We start from the raw sequence: 18153 nt of genomic DNA on the forward strand, positions 1-18153 counted from the left end.
TGGTCTCTCCCGTTGCGGAGCACAGGCTCCGGACGCGCAGGCTCAGTGGCCATGGCTCACGGGCCCAGCCGCTCCGCGGCATGTGGGATCCTCCCGGACCGGGGCACGAACCCGTGTCCCCTGCATCGGCAGGCGGACTCTCAACCACTGTGCCACCAGGGAAGCTCCGGAGGCCTCTTTTATAACAGTATTTAAATTCTATTGGACCTTCCAAATAATTTAGATAATTAAGTACCCAGTAACCACCAACAGCTCTCACTGGAAAGGATAAGTAGATAAAAGACAGCCAGGGCTCTGAGAGACTTAAAACAAAGAAAATAAAACAAAACAAACCACATGTAGTGTTCTTTAGAGCTTATATTGACTTAGGGGCAGGCATGCAGGAGGACAAGCTTAGGGCTTCCGGGCGTTTCTTCAGAGGATGACTCTGTCCTCAGCTCTGGCACGTGGTCCCCAGCGAAGCATCCCTCTCGGGTGCCTGCGAGTTGAATTCTGATGTTTGGATCTGAAGGTAAATCTTGTTTTCTTTGGGCTTTGTTTTCCTGTAGCAATCAAAAATTTTAAATCTAAGTTAAAACACATAATGGGGGACTTTCTTGGTGACGCAGTGGTTAAGAATTTGCCTGCCAGTGCAGGGGACACGGGTTCGAGCCCTGGTCCAGGAAGATTCCACATGCCACGGAGCAACAAAGCCCGAGCGCCACAAGTATTGAGCCCACGTGCCACAACTACCGAAGCCCGTGCGCCTACAGCCCGTGCTCCACAACAAGAGAAGCCACCGCAATGAGAAGCCCGCGTACCGCAACAAAGAGTAGCCCCCGCTCACCGCAACTAGAGAAAGCCTGTGCCCAGCAACAAAGACCTAGTGCAGCCAAAAATAAATAAATTAATTAAAAATTAATTAATTCATTAAAATTAATTAATTAATTCAATACAATACATAGTGGCTTGATTAAGAAACTGTTGCAAAGTTGTACCCAGGAATAAGTCTCAAAAGAAGAGGTGAGAACAAGGACAGCAGGTGACAAAGAAGAGAAGGGTCAGCAGAGACCGCCAGTGACCAGTTCTGGTTCTCTGCCTGTTTTGCTATGGCCTGTGTGCTAAGAACGGTTTCTTACATTTTTAAATAGTTTTCGAAAATCAAAAATATTATTTCTTGACAGTTGGAAATTAGATGAAATCTAAATTTCAACATCCATAAATAAAGTTGTGCTGAAACTCACAAACCCATTCGTTTGTGTACGGTCTGTGGCTGCTTCCGTGCCGAAAGGGCAGAACTTAGCAACAGAGACAATGTCCCCGAAGCCAGAAATATTTACTCCCTGGCCCTTTAACAGAAAGAGTTTGCCAACCCTTCGCATAGAGCACCTGCTGTGTTGCTGCTTCACTCCATCACCTGACAGTCAACATTCCATTTTGAAGCTGGGGACTTTGAGGGTATCTGTCATTATTTCTTTCATCTGTAGAATGGGTATGCTAATGACAGGAGCTGCCTCGCAATGTTTTGAGAGGATGGAGTGAGAAGGCATCTGAAACTCAGTGAAGCTGACGCAACGTGAGCCCTCTGTTAGCTAGAGCTACCACTACTCCCATTCCCTGACCTTGTTTCCTGGAAAGTAGGGAAGAAGGTGTCATTGAAATGATCTCTCCGGCAATAGACTGTGGCCACTATTTATGGAATTAGGATAGCAGAGAAAACAGATAATGAAATAAGTGATGATTATACTTTGTGCAGGGCATTATCAAGAACACAGGGTGAACAGGGAGGTGTTGGGCTCAGAGCAGAAGTCCCTGGCCTCACCTGGCAGGCCAGGAATGGATATGACGATGGAGTGAAGGGATAAACACAACATCTTAAAAGATGACAAAGTGCCTATTAACAAATTATAATGAAACTCTTTTTTTTTTTTTTTTTTGCGGTACACGGGCCTCTCACTGTTGTGGCCTCTCCCATTGTGGAGCACAGGCTCCGGACTCGCAGGCTCAGTGGCCATGGCTCACATGCCCAGCCGCTCTGCGGCATGTGGGATCTTCCCGGACCAGGGCACGAACCCGTGTCCCCTGCATCGGCAGGCGGACTCTCAACCACTGCGCCACCAGGGAAGCCCTATAATGAAATATTTTAAAATCAGGTAGTCAACCTTAGCTATGTATGTCTACAACTTGGGACCAAAAAGAAGCTTATTGCCAGAAATTACAAAATGTGTTTACAGTTAAAATAGAGTGTTTGTCCCTTCTGAGAAATGCAGATTTCCTCGAAGCGAGAAGCACAGAGGGCCTGAACGGGTATCGACTGTCATTAAAAGTTCAGGTTTCTGGGTTCCTCCATTCATTTACCAAGTCAGAAACCTAGAAGGCCCAGGAGTCTGCATTCTTCTGCATACTAAGTTTGAGAGTCACTGAGGAAATCACACCATATGCAAGAAGAATGGAGAGAATCTAAGCTTTATTGAATACCTACTATGTGCCAGGCAATGGATTAGTCGCTATCACCTACTTTATCTGATTGAACTTTCACAGCAACCCTCTCAAGTATTATTGTGGCTATTTTTCAGGTGAGGAAATGAAGGTTATAGGGCTCCATGACGTTCCCAAAGTCACTTGGCCAAGTAGGCGACCACCCCTGGACTTAACCCAGACCTTAATGAGTCCACGGAGTCTATTCTCTACTTCCCAGGAACACCTGTGTCCTTACTGTGGGATCCAGAGAACCGAGCCTGTAACGACCACATCATCAAATGCTTTGTCTTTCTTCCTTTCCTTTTTATGGCTTTAAGGGTAGGACCTGGGACTCCATTGAGCACTTGTCCCCATCATAGGAATGAAAATTTTAAGTCATTCTTCTTTGTGAAGAAAGTCACTAAGGAATCTGAACCAACAATTGCTAAAAAGACAGAAGATTGATTTAAAAATAGCTTCCAACTGTGAGCTGTTAACTCAGGGGGTGACCTGGGGACCTTGGTGCTCCACGTGGCCAGCATCACAGACAAATCATTCTATCTCACAGTTTAGACCAGATGACTGTCTGCCCCAGCGCCCAGGGCTCACCTCCGCAGGTTCTCCGCGTCCTTGATGGTCTCTGGCAAAGCAACCCCCTTGGTCTCCGGAAGAAGCAGCGTCACTCCCCCGGCAAGTAGCCCCAACGCCGCTTCAGATGAGACAGATTTCACATGGAGCCATTAGAGCATGGTCAATACCATTTACATATGATGACAGCTAACTAAAGAGATGCCTAGGTAACACGCGTGTGAGGGTCACTTTTAAAAAGTTGGGAACATCTAGAAAATTAAAGCAATAGGATAACTGGGGAAATAGCAGAGTAAGAAAAGGGAATATTGTCTTTGTTTTACTTCCACATAAGTATATAGTTCTACAGTAACTGATGTTTAAGTATTAGGGGGATTTATTGATTCAGGTACTTCAACAACAATATGGGACTCAATTTTGACTAGTTACTATATATACAAAATACTATATTAATTTAACATAATATAATATAGTATTTGTATATACTAACCATAATTTATATATTATAATTTATATTCAGTAACTATAATATATATTATATACAATAATGTGTTGTAATATATAATAATATATAATTATATAATACTTTATAACATACATTATATATAAACTATAACATTATATTACAGTTACTATATATAAATATTATGTTACCATATATACATTTGATATGGAGCCTAGGTGATATGTGTGTGGGCAGTGTGGGCCTCTCTTGTTACTCATCACTCCCTGTCACCCCTCGTGGGTTCGCCTGGGCCCAGGCATGGCAACTCTCTACATGGGCAGCTGTTTTGCCCTCCACCCAGTGGTAGGTTTGGGAAGAGGTGGGAGAGTCCCCTCCTCCTTCTCTAACCCAATATAATCAGTAACAAAGCTGATACTAAACTTTGATTCCCATTTGTCCCCTTGTGTCTGCTGTCAATTGTTAAGATCTGGAAGCAGAACAGAGATGATAATCTAGCATCTTCAAACCTCTAGCAATTACATGTTAAATGCACAAAAATTGGGAGTCAAATTCGTAAGAAACCAGGAGGCTGTGTCAAACGTTCTCTCCGATTCTATTCCATAAAATGAATTATTGGACCTCAGCCATCGGACATAAACCTCTGGCCCACCTTCTAGGAACAGCATCTTATCTTCCCCGTGAAGCAAGACAGAGTGAACCAGGAGCCAATGAAAGAGCAGGCACCATCCTTCCCTTCTGTACGCTCGCTGGGGATACCATTTGCTCATCAAATAGTTCCCGAGTATTCACACTGAGCTGGAAAGAAGGAATGATAAGTGTTTCATGAAGTCTTACCAAACAAAATGAGTGGTAAGCCGTGCCAAATCTCCATCAGCCTGAAGACCAGGAAGGGGGTGATGACCCCACCCAAGTCACACAGGGAGGAACACACCATCACTCCAAGGTTCCTGATAAAATACAGAGAACAAAAAAGATGACATTTCTGTGCATCAATTTTCCAAATGGTAAACTTGTTTTAAAGCAAACACACCATTCCCGAACCTCCAGGGAGGGAAGAGGGGCTGGTGATGGAGTTAATCACTGATGATTTAAGCAATCACACCTACATAATGTGCCGAGAGGGTGGCACACCCCAACTCCACAGGGATAGAAGCACCTGTGTTCAGGACCCTTCCAGACCTTGCCCTGTGTACCGCTTCATCTGGCTGTTTATATCCTTTATAATAAACCAGTAAACGTAAGTGCTTCCCTGAGTTCTGTGAGCCATTACAGTAAATTACTGAACTCAAGGAGGGAGTCATGGGAATCTGATTTATAGCCAGTGGTCAGAAGTGTAGGTGGACAATACAGGGCTTGCAACTAGCACCTAAAGTAAGGGCAGTCATGTGGGACTAAGCCTTAACCTGTGAAGTCTGCACTAATTCCAGGTAGTTAATGTCAGAGTTGGATTGTAATAATTGTTTAGAGATTGGAGAATTGGTTGGTGTCATTAGAGTTCTTCCTTTCACATAGAGGGACAGGGAAAGATAAAGAGAGGATATTAAGAAATGGACAAAGAAAGCCAGAGGGGAAATGTAAGGAAACTGTCTACTTGAAATGACCTCCCTCTTCATCCCTGACAATAGTCTTTGCTCTGAAATCTACTCTGTCTTTTATGAATATAGCCACCACTCTGGCTTTTTTTTTTATTAGTTTTCACATGGAATATCTTTTTCCATACTTCTACTTTTTGTGTGTGTGTGTGTGTGTTACACGGGCCTCTCACTGTTGTGGCCTCTCCCGTTGCAGAGCACAGGCTCCAGATGCGCAGGCTCAGCGGCCATGGCTCACGGGCCCAGCCGCTCCGCAGTATGTGGGATCTTCCCGGACTGGGGCACGAACCCGTGTCCCCTGCATCGGCAGGCGGACTCTCAACCACTGCGCCACCAGGGAAGCCCCGTACTTCTACTTTTAAACTATCTCTGCCCTTAAATTTAAAGTTAGTTTCTTGTAGCTGGCATACAGTTGGGTCTTTTTTTTTGCCAGTCTGATATCATTTTCCTTATCTCTGAAAGACTTCTACATTTCTTGTAGTACAGGTCTGCTTGTGATGAATTTGTTCAGCTTTTATATATCTGAAAAAGGTTTTATTTTCCATCCATTTTTTGAAAGTTTATTCTTGGATGAGCCAAGAACTCTAGGTTGACAGTTTTTCTTTCAGTGCATCACAGATGTCATTCTACCATCTTCTGGTTTGCGTTGTTTCCAATGAGAAACCTACTGTCCTTATTATCTTTGTTCCTTTTTCTGAAGTCTTTTTTCTCTGACTGCTTTTTAAGATTTTTGTGATGTGCCTTTCTTGATGTTGTGTGTGTGTGTTCTGGGTCAGTTTGTTCTGTTACATGGCATGCCACTTCAAATTATAAATCCAAGCATTCTTTTATTTTCAGACATTTTCTTCAAGTTTTATTTTTTTCTTGAAGTTCTTTTGTTTCATTATTTCAATTATCTTCTTGGGAACATATGTTTAAACATGATCTCTAAGCCTTTTAAACTCTGCTTATTTCAATCTTATTTTGCAATTCTTAGGCCTGTCTTGCCTTTCCTTTACTATATCAGTTCTCCTTTGTACTGCTTTCAAAGTAGTTTTCATTTGTCAAATATTGTAATTTTTCTTTTTGTTTTTTTTTAGCCTGAGCTGACTTCATCTATTATCTTATCACATAGTCTCCCAAGAAGACTTGCATCTTCATCTTGCATCTTGCATCTCTGCTTTACACTCTTTTTTTTTTGTATTTTTTTTGCAGTACGCGGGCCTCTCACTGTTGTGGCCTCTCCCGTTGCAGAGCACAGGTTCTGGACGCACAGGCTCAGCAGCCATGGCTCACGGGCCCAGCCGCTCTGCGGCATGTGGGATCTTCCCAGACCGGGGCGCGAACCCAGGTCCCCTGCATCGGCAGGCAGACTCTCAACCACTGCGCCACCAGGGAAGCCTTACACTCTTATCTTATAGAGATGATTGATTCATTAATATTTTGCATTTAGTTGTAGTATATTTGGCCACACTTTTCATTTGCTTTCTGACAATATTTTTCCCTGTGCATTTTCTTCATTTGCCATTTGCTTTTCCTCTTCCTTTCCCCCTTTCATCTCATGATGTATTTGTATAGCTCCTGGGCAAGTTACTTTTTAATTTATTCTTCTTCTTTCAGTACTATGATTTCTTTCTGTATCAGCTATTTTAGAAGGATTTTCGGGGAGGGGCATGTTCTAGGCTACTAGAAATTTTCTTTCTGACCAGGGTGGTCTGTGATGAGATGGTTTGGCCTCTCTTATCCCTAGTCTACAGGGGCTGACAGTACAGGACTTCTCACCCTGCAGGGTCTTCTCTTCCACCCCACCTCACAGCACACTGCTCCCTCAAAGGTTCCTGAATGTTATCCCACAGCCTTGCCCTCCCTGCCTCATCTCTAGCCACACAACATCCGGGGGAGGAAGCACATGCCCCCAGCCCTGCATCCTCACTCTTATTGCAACAAGGGCTTGTGGGTTAGACCCTTCAATGTACACTTCCTACTTTGGAAAACCACTGGCCTTGTCTCAAGTTTGTTGTCACAGTGAGCTTCCCTGGAGTCTTCCAGACCCTCTTAGACGCACTGCATTAGGCAGCCCTTCATCTTCACTATTGTCTTTCAGGGTCATCCTAGTTTCAAAAATGACACTTGCATTTTTTTTTCTTCTGTTTCTCATTCTTCTAATAGCGTTAGTGTGATTTCCAAGAGGAGGGAAAAAAGACACCATTACTTTTTTACAATTTTAAGAAAATAAGTCTTAAAAAGAGAGAAAAAATTTGATAAGCACACAGAAGCTAGAGGAAGTGAAGAACTATCCCCTTCTTTAAAATTCATATATCTGTGGGCTTCCCTGGTGGCGCAGTGGTTGAGAGTCCGCCTGCCAATGCAGAGGACACAGGTTCGTGCCCCGGTCTGGGAAGATCCCACATGCCGCGGAGCGGCTGGGCCTGTGAGCCATGGCCGCTGAGCCTGCATGTCCGGAGCCTGTGCTCCGCAACAGGAGAGGCCACAACAGTGAAAGGCCTGCATACCGCAAAAATAAATAAATAAAAAATAAAATTCATATATCTGTGATACTTCATTCGTTCATTCTACAAGCACCAGGTGACTGGTTAGTATAGCTATAGAACAGTTTCAGGAGGTACAGAGAGGTATGATATGTAGCTCCTGCTTTCAAGGAGCTCATAATATAGTGATGAGGTAAAAATAGGAGGATGATTTTCAATACAAGGCAGAGCATATTGATGCCAAAAGAATGTTCTTGACAATATATGTTGCAGACAGTCAGAAGGAGGATGCTGTTCAACTCTAAAGCCTCCTGTGAATAAGAAGCAGGGTCAAAATGGTTTAACTAGAACCTGTTTGCACTTGAAGTGTCTGTAAAGTAATAATCCCTTTTTTCCAATTTCAATTTGATTCAATTGATTGAAAATATCGAAACTTTCATGACTGTCTTACTTTTGTGTGTGGTGTGTGTGGATCAAGTGTAAGTTTTTTCTGAACATCTGGCTTCCCTTCCTAATTACTGAGAATCCTCATCAAACTGACTCTCTGCACAAACAGTCAAGGGCTCCTTGAGGACACGTCACTTGGCCTTCCTCCACCCAGGGCCAGGCATTCAGTACCCTTGGCAGTTTACATTCTGAGTCAGTCCCCTGGGTCCGGTGGCCATGACAATGGAATTCTTTGGCCCGGCTATTTTAGACTCGGCTCAGAACTGCCAGATGTAGGTTTTTCTCTTTCATTTGTCTTCGTCTCTTTGTACTCATTCCAAGCAACCTTTTCCAGATGAGAACATGAGAGAGGGCCTTTTCACGAAGGGACGGGCAGGAGAGAGGAAAAAGTGAATCAGCGTCACGTTTGTGTCTTCTGGCTTAGGGAGGGGTTCTGAGAGCTGTCCCACTGTAAGAGGGGGAGGAGCAGCTGGAATATTTCTTAGACTTCACTGGTCTGATGACATGGGGAGAAGAAACAATTTATACGGAGGAAAAACGAGTTTAAGGAAATCTGCCAAATGCTAACAAAGATCAGAATTAAAGGTTTAGATAAAGTGGTTAATTACTTTTACAATAAAAATGCTCTTCATTTGGGGATTCCCTGGTGGCGCAGTGGTTGAGAGTCCGCCTGCCGATGCAGGGGACACGGGTTCGTGCCCCGGTCCGGGAAGATCCCACATGCCACGGAGCGGCTGGGCCCGTGGCCATGGCCACTGAGCCCGCACGTCCGGAGCCTGTGCTCCCCAACGGGAGAAGCCACAACAGTGGGAGGCCCGCGTACCGCAAAAAAAAAAAAAAAAAAAAAAATGCTCTTCATTTAAACCACGTCTTCTAAGATACAGATGACAACAAGTCCATGCAAAGACGCTCAACATTATTAGTAATTAGGACAATGTAATTCAAAGTCACAATAATAGCTGTTTCCATGCCGATAGCGCTCTCGCAAACATGATGAATGTTCCTAAAACGTGCCGGACTTTCTGTAAGAAGTGTGGCAAGCACCAACCCCACAAAGTGACACAGTACAAGAAGGGCAAGGATTCTCCGTATGCCCAGGGAAAGCGGCGGTATGACAGGAAGCAGAGTGGCTATGGTGGGCAGCCTAAGCCGATTTTCCAGAAAAAGGCTAAAACTACAAAGAAGATTGTGCTGAGGCTTGAATGTGTTGAGCTGAACTGCAGATCTAAGAGAATGCTGGCTATTAAGAGACGCAAGCATTCTGAGCTGGGAGGCGATAAGAAGAGAAAGGGCCAAGTGATCCAGTTCTGAGCTTCATATTCTGTTTTGTTATGAAGACAATAAAAATTTGAGATTGTTTACTTCGTTTAGTTTCAATTGTTTATTTATTTTGGAAGGGAAATAAACGAGTGTCATCCATAAAATTCTCCTTGGGGAAAAAAAAGTCACAATAATACCACCATTTCCAAGAATTACTTATTTTTTTAAAAGCTGGCGATACCCAGGACTGATGGGGATGCAGAACGACCCGCTCTCTCACGCGCAGCTGGTGGAACAGAAAATGCTGCGGCCACCTTGAAAAACATTCGACAGTTTCTCATGAATTTAAACTCACATCCACCATGTGACCCACTCCTAAGTTTTTTTTTTGCTATTCTACTTATTTGTTTTTCACACACACACACTGTATTTTATTTTTACAAGAGATAAATAGACTGACACCAAGCATTGTAAATGGATGACCACAACCAAAGCAGCAATGATTGCAATTACCAAACACGAAACACACTCACACTATGTCATAATATTGACGTTCAGTCCAGGAATCCTCCACTGTAACCGCTCCTTTACTTTGCAGTGAAAATTGATTAGTTTATTTTTTGCCTCTGAGTCCTTGTGGGATTTTGTTTTTATTCAAACAGAAAGTCACAAAAATTATAATCATCCTCATCCGTTCACTCAGTCCCATGTAATTAATCACTCCTAAGTTTTTACCTAAGAGAAATGAAGACATATGTCCACTCAAAGACCTGTATGTGAATTCTTATTGGCAGCTGTATCGTAATTACCCCAATCTGGAAAGAGCCCAAAGCTCCATGAGCTGGGAAATGGACAAACACATTGTGGCACGTTTTCCACACACGGGACACTGCTCAGCAATAAGAAGGAATGAAGCACCGATACACGTCACAGCATGGATGGGTCCCATGATGCCAAGTGAAAGAAGCCAAACACAATAGGCTACACGCTATGTTATTTCATTTACGTAACATTCCAGAAGAGGCAAAACCACAGGGAGAGAAACCAGACCAGTGGTTGCCAGGTACTGGAGGTGGGAGGGGAGAAGATGGACCACAAAGGGATATGAGGAAGCATTTGGAGGTGATGGAAATGTCTCTATATTACATTGACTGTGATGGTGATGAAACGAATATAATCAACACTAATCAAACTGTACCTTTTAGGGGGAATTTTGCTCTAAGAAAATTCTACCTCAACAAACCTGACCTTAAACAATGAGTCATCTAGGCCTGTTGCTATGTTTACAGAGTCATCATGGGAAAAGCATCAGCTTCAAGGTCAGAAAGAAGCCGGTTCTTGGTTGCCAAGAGGGTGAGGGGGTGGGGGAAGGATAGACTGGGAGTTTGGGATTAGCAGATGCAAACTATTATACATAGAATGGATAAACAACAAGGTCCTACTGTAGAGCACAGGGAACTCTATTCAATATCCTGGGATAAACTATAATGGAAAAGAATATGAAAAAGAATATATATATATATATTATGCATAACTGAATCACTTGGTTGTACAGCAGAAATTAACACAATGTTGTAAATCAACTATCCTTCAATGAAAGAAAGAGAGAGAGAAAGGAGGGAAGAAAGGGGGGAAGGAAGGAAGGGAGGGAGAGGGAGAGAAAGAAAGGAAGTGGGTTCTTGTCTGGGCCCTGCCACTTTCTAGCTGTGTGACTCTTGGAAGGCCTCTTTCTCTTTGTAAACCTCAGCTTTCTCACATGTAAAATGGGGATCACAGTGATATTATAGGATGACCTGCAGCCCATGTCTGGCAATGCTCTGTATGTCACTGCACAAATATGAACTGCTCTTAAGCAAGTTATGTCCAGTGCTGTCAGTGGAGCTGCAGAAGTTTAGACAGCTGGTCGGCGCTAAGGACAGGGCTGCACCTCAGCCTCCCACACGCCGCCCAGGGCTCTCTCCTCTGTGCCAGACACCTTTCCTCTTGCGCTTGCCCTCCGTACAGGGCACGATGCGACCCTTAGTCCACTGAACCTGTGCATTTCACCTTCTCTACCAGATTAGGAGAGGTCCCTGCCTTTGATGCCCAGCCCCCATCTCAATGTCAAACAATCCACCCTTGGGGCATCTTGGCGGATGGTCCTCACCGAGCCTGGCTGGCCCACAGCTGTGCCAGCGGCCACCCAGCCCGCACCACCGTGCACTCACCTGAGGAACGTAGGGTACAACTCAGCATTCACCAGGCACACCATCTGGAACGCGAGGGTGATTCCCATTCGGCCAACACAAGCTACCACGATATTCAACCAGTGCAGATCTGGAGAAGAAACACACAGAGGGCGTGGAGAGCAAGTGAGGACTGTGACCATGGAGTTGCTGGGAGAAGCCATGATTGGAACCTTGGACTTCAGAGCTGGAAGGGCCGGAAAGACTGTCTTATCTGACCCCTCCATTGTGGATACGTAAACTGAGTCCTGAAAGGTTTCGGGACTTGATGATGACGCATGAGGGGAGGCCCCGCGGGGCAGAGGGACGAATGTGCTTTTCGAATCTCAGCTCGGCCTCCCGTCAGCGGTGGGACCTGGCAAACGCTTTACTTCTTCTTCTTTTTTTAAAAAATTAATTAATTAATTTATATTTTGGCTGTGTTGGGTAGTTGTGGCGCACGGGCTCAGTAGTTGTGGCTCACGGGCTCTAGAGCGCAGGTTCAGCAGTTGTGGCGCACGGGCTTAGTTGCTCCACGGCATGTGGGATCTTCCTGGACCAGGGCTTGAACCCATGTCCCCTGCACTGGCAGGCGGATTCTTAACCACTGCGCCACCCTGTGCCACCAGGGAAGTTCACGATTTACTTCTTCATGCTTCAGTCTCCTCAGTTGTAAAATGGGAATAATTTTACCCAGCTTATAGGTTGTTGTGAGATTTAGAGATAATGCGTGTCAGATGTGCACCGTGCCCACTCCATAAGTGTTGGCTTTTTAATTACCGTGGATAGTGTGGTTGCTGGCACGGTGCCTGAGACGTAATAGGTCCTCAACAGCATGGTTCTCTCGGGCAGAAGTCCTGGAGCTGGTAGAGCAGATTTCTCATCCTCAGTCTAGCGCTCATTTCCCAACACATTTTTTAACCCAAACACCTTTCAGAACAGTCTGAGAATATGAGGAAAGTGAACCCTCGTCTCCTCCCAGCAGACTGCTCTCGGTTCTTGATTAGCTGAAGGTACAGGAAGCCCTCTCCTTCCTGGGGAGCCATCAGAGCATTTGGCACCATCATCCACTTCACCTGGTTGGTAGGTGTTTACCCGAACCCTAAACCACCAGTGACTCCTGAGACAGGCCAGTTCACCAACAAAACCTCTGGGGTCACAGACAGCGTGTCATCTTGACCCTTGTCCCCATGAGCCGGCTACTCATGGAAGGCATGCTTCCTTCACTCCGCCAGCATGAGGCTCCCAGGACAGCAGACCCGGTGGCCCTAGGACCGAGATGGCCCAGGGCCAGCATAGTCTCTCCAGGTTTTGGCTGCCCTCCACCTGGTGGAGAACCCAAGCCAAGCCTTTAGTTAGGGACCACACCTCCCAGCTCCCAAAAGAGAGAAGATAAAGGAATTCACTAAGATATCTAGAGGGGGGCCCTTGTCACAAATTCTGTGGCCTTCGATCGATTTGGCAAGATGCTCTACTGGACATGCACAGCATCCCTGCCCTCAGAGAACTGCCCTGCCTTTGCCAGGGCCCGGGCCACTCTCCTCAGCAGCCAGAGGGCCCAGTTAGAACCACAGTCCTGCCACATGGCTGCCCTTTGCAGAGCCAGGTGGTTTCCTTCCATGATCGGGATAAGATCCACGCTGGCATCTCCTGCTAACCCCTGACCTCACTCTGGCTGTCCTCGCCCCTGCCTGCCCAGCCCTAGTCACAAGGGTCCAGCTGTTCCTCCTCCAATGCCCAGCTCTCCCCATCCATGGGGTCCTCGCTCTTGCTGTTCCCCTGACTGGAAAGCTCCTTCCGAGGATGTTTACATGGCTCGTCCCCACTTCATTCAGGTTTCCTAAGGCCACCTGTGACCACCAGATAAAGAATTATCACCCCGTCCCTCTTCCTCCTTCTCTTTTTCATCTAGAACATAAGCTCCACAAAACAGAAACTTTCTCTGCTTTGCTCACATCTGAGATCCTAGGGCCGAGACGCCTGCTACATCAAGTGCATAGAAGGTAATTGAAATATTTCCTTGTGGGGAGGTCGTGGTGGCAGTGAAGGCTTATCTTCTAATGTGATGGGGACTAAATGGGGGCAAGTGGAGAGGGTGGGCACCGGGAGGAGGGTCCTGGGGGGTGCAGGACAGAGGGGGTGATGCCTGAGCTCCCTCTCCGCTTAGGCATCACCTAAGGTTTATCCCTGAGGTGATAAACAGTCTCAGACCTCAGGCTCCCTCTCAGCACTCCATGCTGTTACTAAAAAATAAAAATACAAATAAAAATCTTCCCATTCATGCCATTTTACCAGGATCCCAGAAAAAGGGAGATGGAGAGAAAATGGGTAAAATCGATTTCAGATGCACTCTACCTCTTTTCGTGTCTTCTTCGTTCTCTCTTCACCAAAGGAGGGAGAAAGAAACTTGAGTTACGTTTTTCCATCTCTTTAAATTTCCAGCCTGATCTATAGAACCTGCTTCTTGAGAATACAGATTTTACAGGATGTTTCCCATAATATCCTATCCAAAATCCTGCCAAAACGACTCAAACCAATGAGCTCAGAGCACAAGCAATAAAAACTGAGAGAATAGCAAATCTGCCTTCGTATTTTTTTTAACATTTCCAAAAGTAACAGATGAGAAAGGCAATTTATGTACTTAAATTAAAACCACCCAAATGATTCTGCTTTGGCTTATCTTGGATTGCTAAGAATTATGGAGTAAAGCACACAGGTACCAAAATGACTGGTGTTAGAAAGACTAGCAATACCAAGCATTGGTGAGGATGTGCAACCATGGGAATGCTCATGCATCGCGGTGGGAGTGTGAATTGGTCCAACCATATGGAAAGCTGTCTGGCTATATCTACTAAAACTAACATACGTCCCCCTCGCAGCAAGGGAAATGACTGTCCACGAAAAGATGTGCCCGAATGTTCACTGCAGCCTTAATCCCAATAGGCAGACACTGGAGGCCACACAGCTGTCAATCAACAGTGGCGTGGATATATAGTGGGGTATTCATACACTGGGATGCTTCACGATAAGGAAAAAGTACAAACTTCACTCTCGTGACAACGTGGACGAACCTTGTGGACGTAAGGATGAGCAAATGAAGTGAGGCCGTACAGAGTACACGTGGTATGGTTCCGTTTGTATGCAGTTCATGAACAGTCAACATTAATCTGCAGTGGCAGAGACCAGGGTAGTGGTGACCCATGCAGGGGTGGTGAATACTGATGGTCAAGGAGGGTGAGGAAACCTTCCGAGATGTTGGCAATGTTCTTTATCTTTTTGTAGGTCGTGGTGCCCAGGGTTACACACATGTAAAAATTCACTAGCTTGAACACTTATAATGGGCTCATTGTACGAATGTTATACCTCAATGTAAATGTTTTAAAAAATGATTCTAGACTCAGGTAATGCCTTGTCTTTGTGTCTGTTCCAGAGGCTTATGAAAGAATTAACACATTATTCCCACAATTCAATGACCCGGAAGATGATGAAAGTGGACCACTCACCGTGTGAGATAAAGATCATGAGGAAGCAGGCTGCCCCCACCACCAGATTGGACCCAGCCAGCGGGTAGAGGCGGCCGAAGCGCTCGATGGTGATGAGGATGATGAAGGCTGCCGGGAATTCGACCAGAGCCGAGTAGAAGAAATCCAGATAGAGGTTCCCGCCGGTGACGCCCATGTGCATGATGAGGCCCTGGTAGAGTACGGAGCTGGTGAACCTGAGCAGGGAGGAGAGGCCGGGTCAAAGGCAAGCTCCTCAGAGGAGGGGAGATTTAGGATTCTGGCTGGGAGGATAAAGGACACTGCGAGCTGGGTGTAGAATGTTCTAGAGCAATATGAGAAGAGGGGGATCAAAATCAAGAAAGGGGCCCTCGATGAGACCCTCCTTTCACAGTTTATGTGAGGGTGTGACTTACAGGATAGGTTCACGTTTTCGAGAAATGGCAAACAATGGTAGCTACTGTTTACTGCGCACCTGGGTGCTGGCCCTGCTCTGACCACTGCATGTGCCCTACCTCATCAGATGCTCCAACGGCCTCCAAGGGGAAGGGCAGGAGAAGCAGTGGTGAGTGAGCCGTTTCAGGAATCAGACTGTTGTATGAGCTGTGTGGTCTTAAGTAAGTGAACTAACCTCTCTGTGCCTCAATTCCTTCAGCTGTGAATTTGGGTTGTCTTGAGAATTCATTGAGGTAGTGGACAAAAAGTGCTCAGTATAGTTCCGGGCACATAGTGGGCACTCAGTGAAGATGAGATTTTACCGCTGTCATTGTTGTCTTTCCAAGGGCAAGGATCCCGAGCACAACCGGGTGGAGAAGCCGGCCGAGTCTTTCCACCTCCACAGTGGGCCTCCCCGCACACATCACACCGTCTTTAACAGGCATTATTCTCTTACTCTTTTTACCTCATATCCCGCTGCACGACCCCTTCATCCATATTCGAGGAAAGAATAGCAGTGTTACAGAAAATGGCACACAGACCGATGGGGACCAGCACAGTCACTCCCACTCAGGGGAAAATTTAGAGAGTCCCATGTGTCACTTTTGGTCAGACTACATAATTTTGGAACATTGAATGATTCTATTGGTACAGTTGTTCCTCACTATCCTTTGGGGATTGGTTCCAGGAGCCCCCAGGATACCAAAATCCAAGGATGCTCAAGACCCTTGTATAAATTGGCGTAGTATTTGCATAGAACTTATGCACATACTCCCGTATACTTGAAATCATCTCTAAATAACTATTATACCTAATATAATGTAAATGCTATGTAAATAGCTGCTAGCATGCAGCAAATTCAAGTTTGGCTTTTGGGGACTTTCTGGAATTTTTTTCAGATATTTTTGATCTGCATTTGGTTGAATCCCCAGATGCAAAACCTGCAGATATGGAGGGCCGACTGTATTTACACTGTGAGAAGAGATTTAGGTGGATAAGAAATTATTTTCTTATAGAAATGCCAATTGCCCATCAGCTCCAAAGCTGAGATCACAGCGTATGTTTCTCATTCCTATACCCCATGGTTTTATAAAGCTGCACCCAGAGTAGTGTGGGATGCTTTTGTTTCTAGTCCTAAGTTATTCCTGGTTGAACCAAAGGGTCAAGAATACAAGAAGAGGACTTCCCTGGTGGTGCAGTGGTTAAGAATCCGGCTTCCAATGCAGAGGACACAGGTTCGATCCCTGATCGGGGAACTGGGATCCCACATGTTGCGGGGCAGCTAAGCCCACGCGCCACAGCTACCGAGCTCACTCATCCTGCATGCTGTAACAGAGATCCTGTGTGCCACAACTAAGACCCGACGCAGCCGAATAAATAAATATTTTTTAAAATGTAAATTAGAAAAAAAAATACAAGAAGGAAGGCACTGGCAGGAACTCAGTGAGTTAAGGTGAGCCCAGTAGGGTCCTCCATGCTGGTTAGCTTAGCCGGTTAAATGGGAACGGTCACCTTTAACCCATAAAGAGACTGATCCAAGAGAAAGGAATGGAGAACCCTGAGTTTTCTGTCCAAAAAGACCCCCAAAAAAACAAACAAAAAACTAGCAACAGTTAACAAATGTGCAGGGCTGCCATCTTTTGGCAGGACCCATGAATTGCATGCACATATTAAAACACAAACAGCAATTTGTAGTGGTCAGGTGTAAGCCCTTTATACATATTATCTCATTAATTCTTCCAACAGGCCTGTGAGTAGGTCCTATCATGACATCCACTGGCTGATGAGGAAACTGAGTCACAGAGATCACGAAGCTTCCTGACAGTCACACAGCCAGGAAGTGATGGGCACGCCTCCCAAGATGCTGTGATGAATGGACTGGATGGGGGGGGCGGTGGACAGCAGGAGAAGGAGTCCAGGGGCCAGAGCGCGTGAGGCCTTGTAGGAGGGAATCTGGTTTCCTTCTCGGTGGACTAGGAAGCCAGTGAGGACGTGGACGAGGGGGTGACCCGGTCCGTGCCCTTTGCCTGCTTTGTGAGCAGTTCCTGGGGGGACAGGAGTGGGGGCAGACCACCAGTGAGGAGGCTGCTGCAACGACACGGACGAGAGATCCGACACTCCAACGGGGACCCGAGAGTGCAGGTGACGAGGAATGGCAGAGTCTCAGTATATTTTCAAGACAGAGCAGAATCTGCCCAAGGATTGCGTGGAGGGGTGTAAGACAGCAGAGGGGACAAAACCGCCACGTTGACAGGAGTGGGAATGGGCCGTGCAGTCATATAGGAGGGGAGTAAGCCTTCCTATCTGCAGAGTCCCGGGCCTCCACACCGAAGAGACATTGCTGAGTCGAATACTGAGCATCTTGAGAAACGCACCAGGCACCTGGGGTGTTTGCAGAGGCCCATCACGTAGCGGGCACAGGACTCCTGGGCCTGCCCAGAGACACAGTGACCAGGGCTGCCAGGACAGGGTCAGGTTAGCCTGGCATCTAAAGAACTTGGGGTGGATTCTGTGGAACAGTGGTCATTCATTCAACCTTCAGCAAATATTTACTGAGGGTGCCAGGGGCTGCCCTCTTAGTTGGAACCCTTATTTCACGGAAGGGCAAACAAGTGCAGGGCAGCAGAGCGACTCCAGTGGAAGGGAAGCCCAGGGTCCAGCTACTCAGCCCAGGTATTCGGGGAGTAACTGAATAACCTCCCTCGTGCTGAGGAGAAAGCCCTGATGTCGGGAACTGACCCAGCACCCCTTGAG

General features: G+C 46.0%; 2 protein-coding genes across 3 annotated transcripts in view; one reads left to right on the forward strand and one right to left on the reverse strand.

The window, feature by feature from the left end:
- Positions 1-349: 349 nt before the first annotated feature.
- The window catches only part of LOC309811034 (solute carrier family 22 member 1), a 33822-nt gene continuing 16018 nt past the window's right edge, over positions 350-18153 (reverse strand). Inside the window, exons 7-11 of one of the 2 annotated variants that reach the window (XM_082633510.1) lie at positions 14968-15182; positions 11468-11576; positions 4328-4440; positions 3049-3148; positions 350-542 (exon numbers count right to left, since the gene is read on the reverse strand). In XM_082633510.1, the coding sequence (XP_082489636.1) occupies positions 434-542; positions 3049-3148; positions 4328-4440; positions 11468-11576; positions 14968-15182 (646 nt within the window). In that variant the 3' untranslated portion in view covers positions 350-433. Of the gene's footprint in view, positions 543-3048; positions 3149-4327; positions 4441-9438; positions 9996-11467; positions 11577-14967; positions 15183-18153 lie in introns of those variants that run through there. The other variant, XM_082633511.1, reaches the window with a different exon arrangement.
- LOC309811040 (large ribosomal subunit protein eL42-like) lies at positions 8966-9359 on the forward strand. Its single transcript, XM_082633524.1, has one exon. The coding sequence runs from the start codon at positions 8991-8993 to the stop codon at positions 9309-9311; it is 321 nt and encodes a 106-aa protein (XP_082489650.1). The 5' UTR covers positions 8966-8990; the 3' UTR covers positions 9312-9359.

This window comes from Mesoplodon mirus (genome assembly GCF_964341445.2).
Source record: "Mesoplodon mirus genome assembly, chromosome: 10".
NCBI classification, from domain to species: Eukaryota; Metazoa; Chordata; class Mammalia; order Artiodactyla; family Ziphiidae; genus Mesoplodon; species Mesoplodon mirus.

What these genes read in the sequence shown, in the direction of transcription:
- LOC309811040 (XM_082633524.1), top strand. Translation starts at nt 8,991, where the DNA reads ATGATGAATGTTCCTAAAACGTGCCGGACTTTCTGTAAGAAGTGTGGC.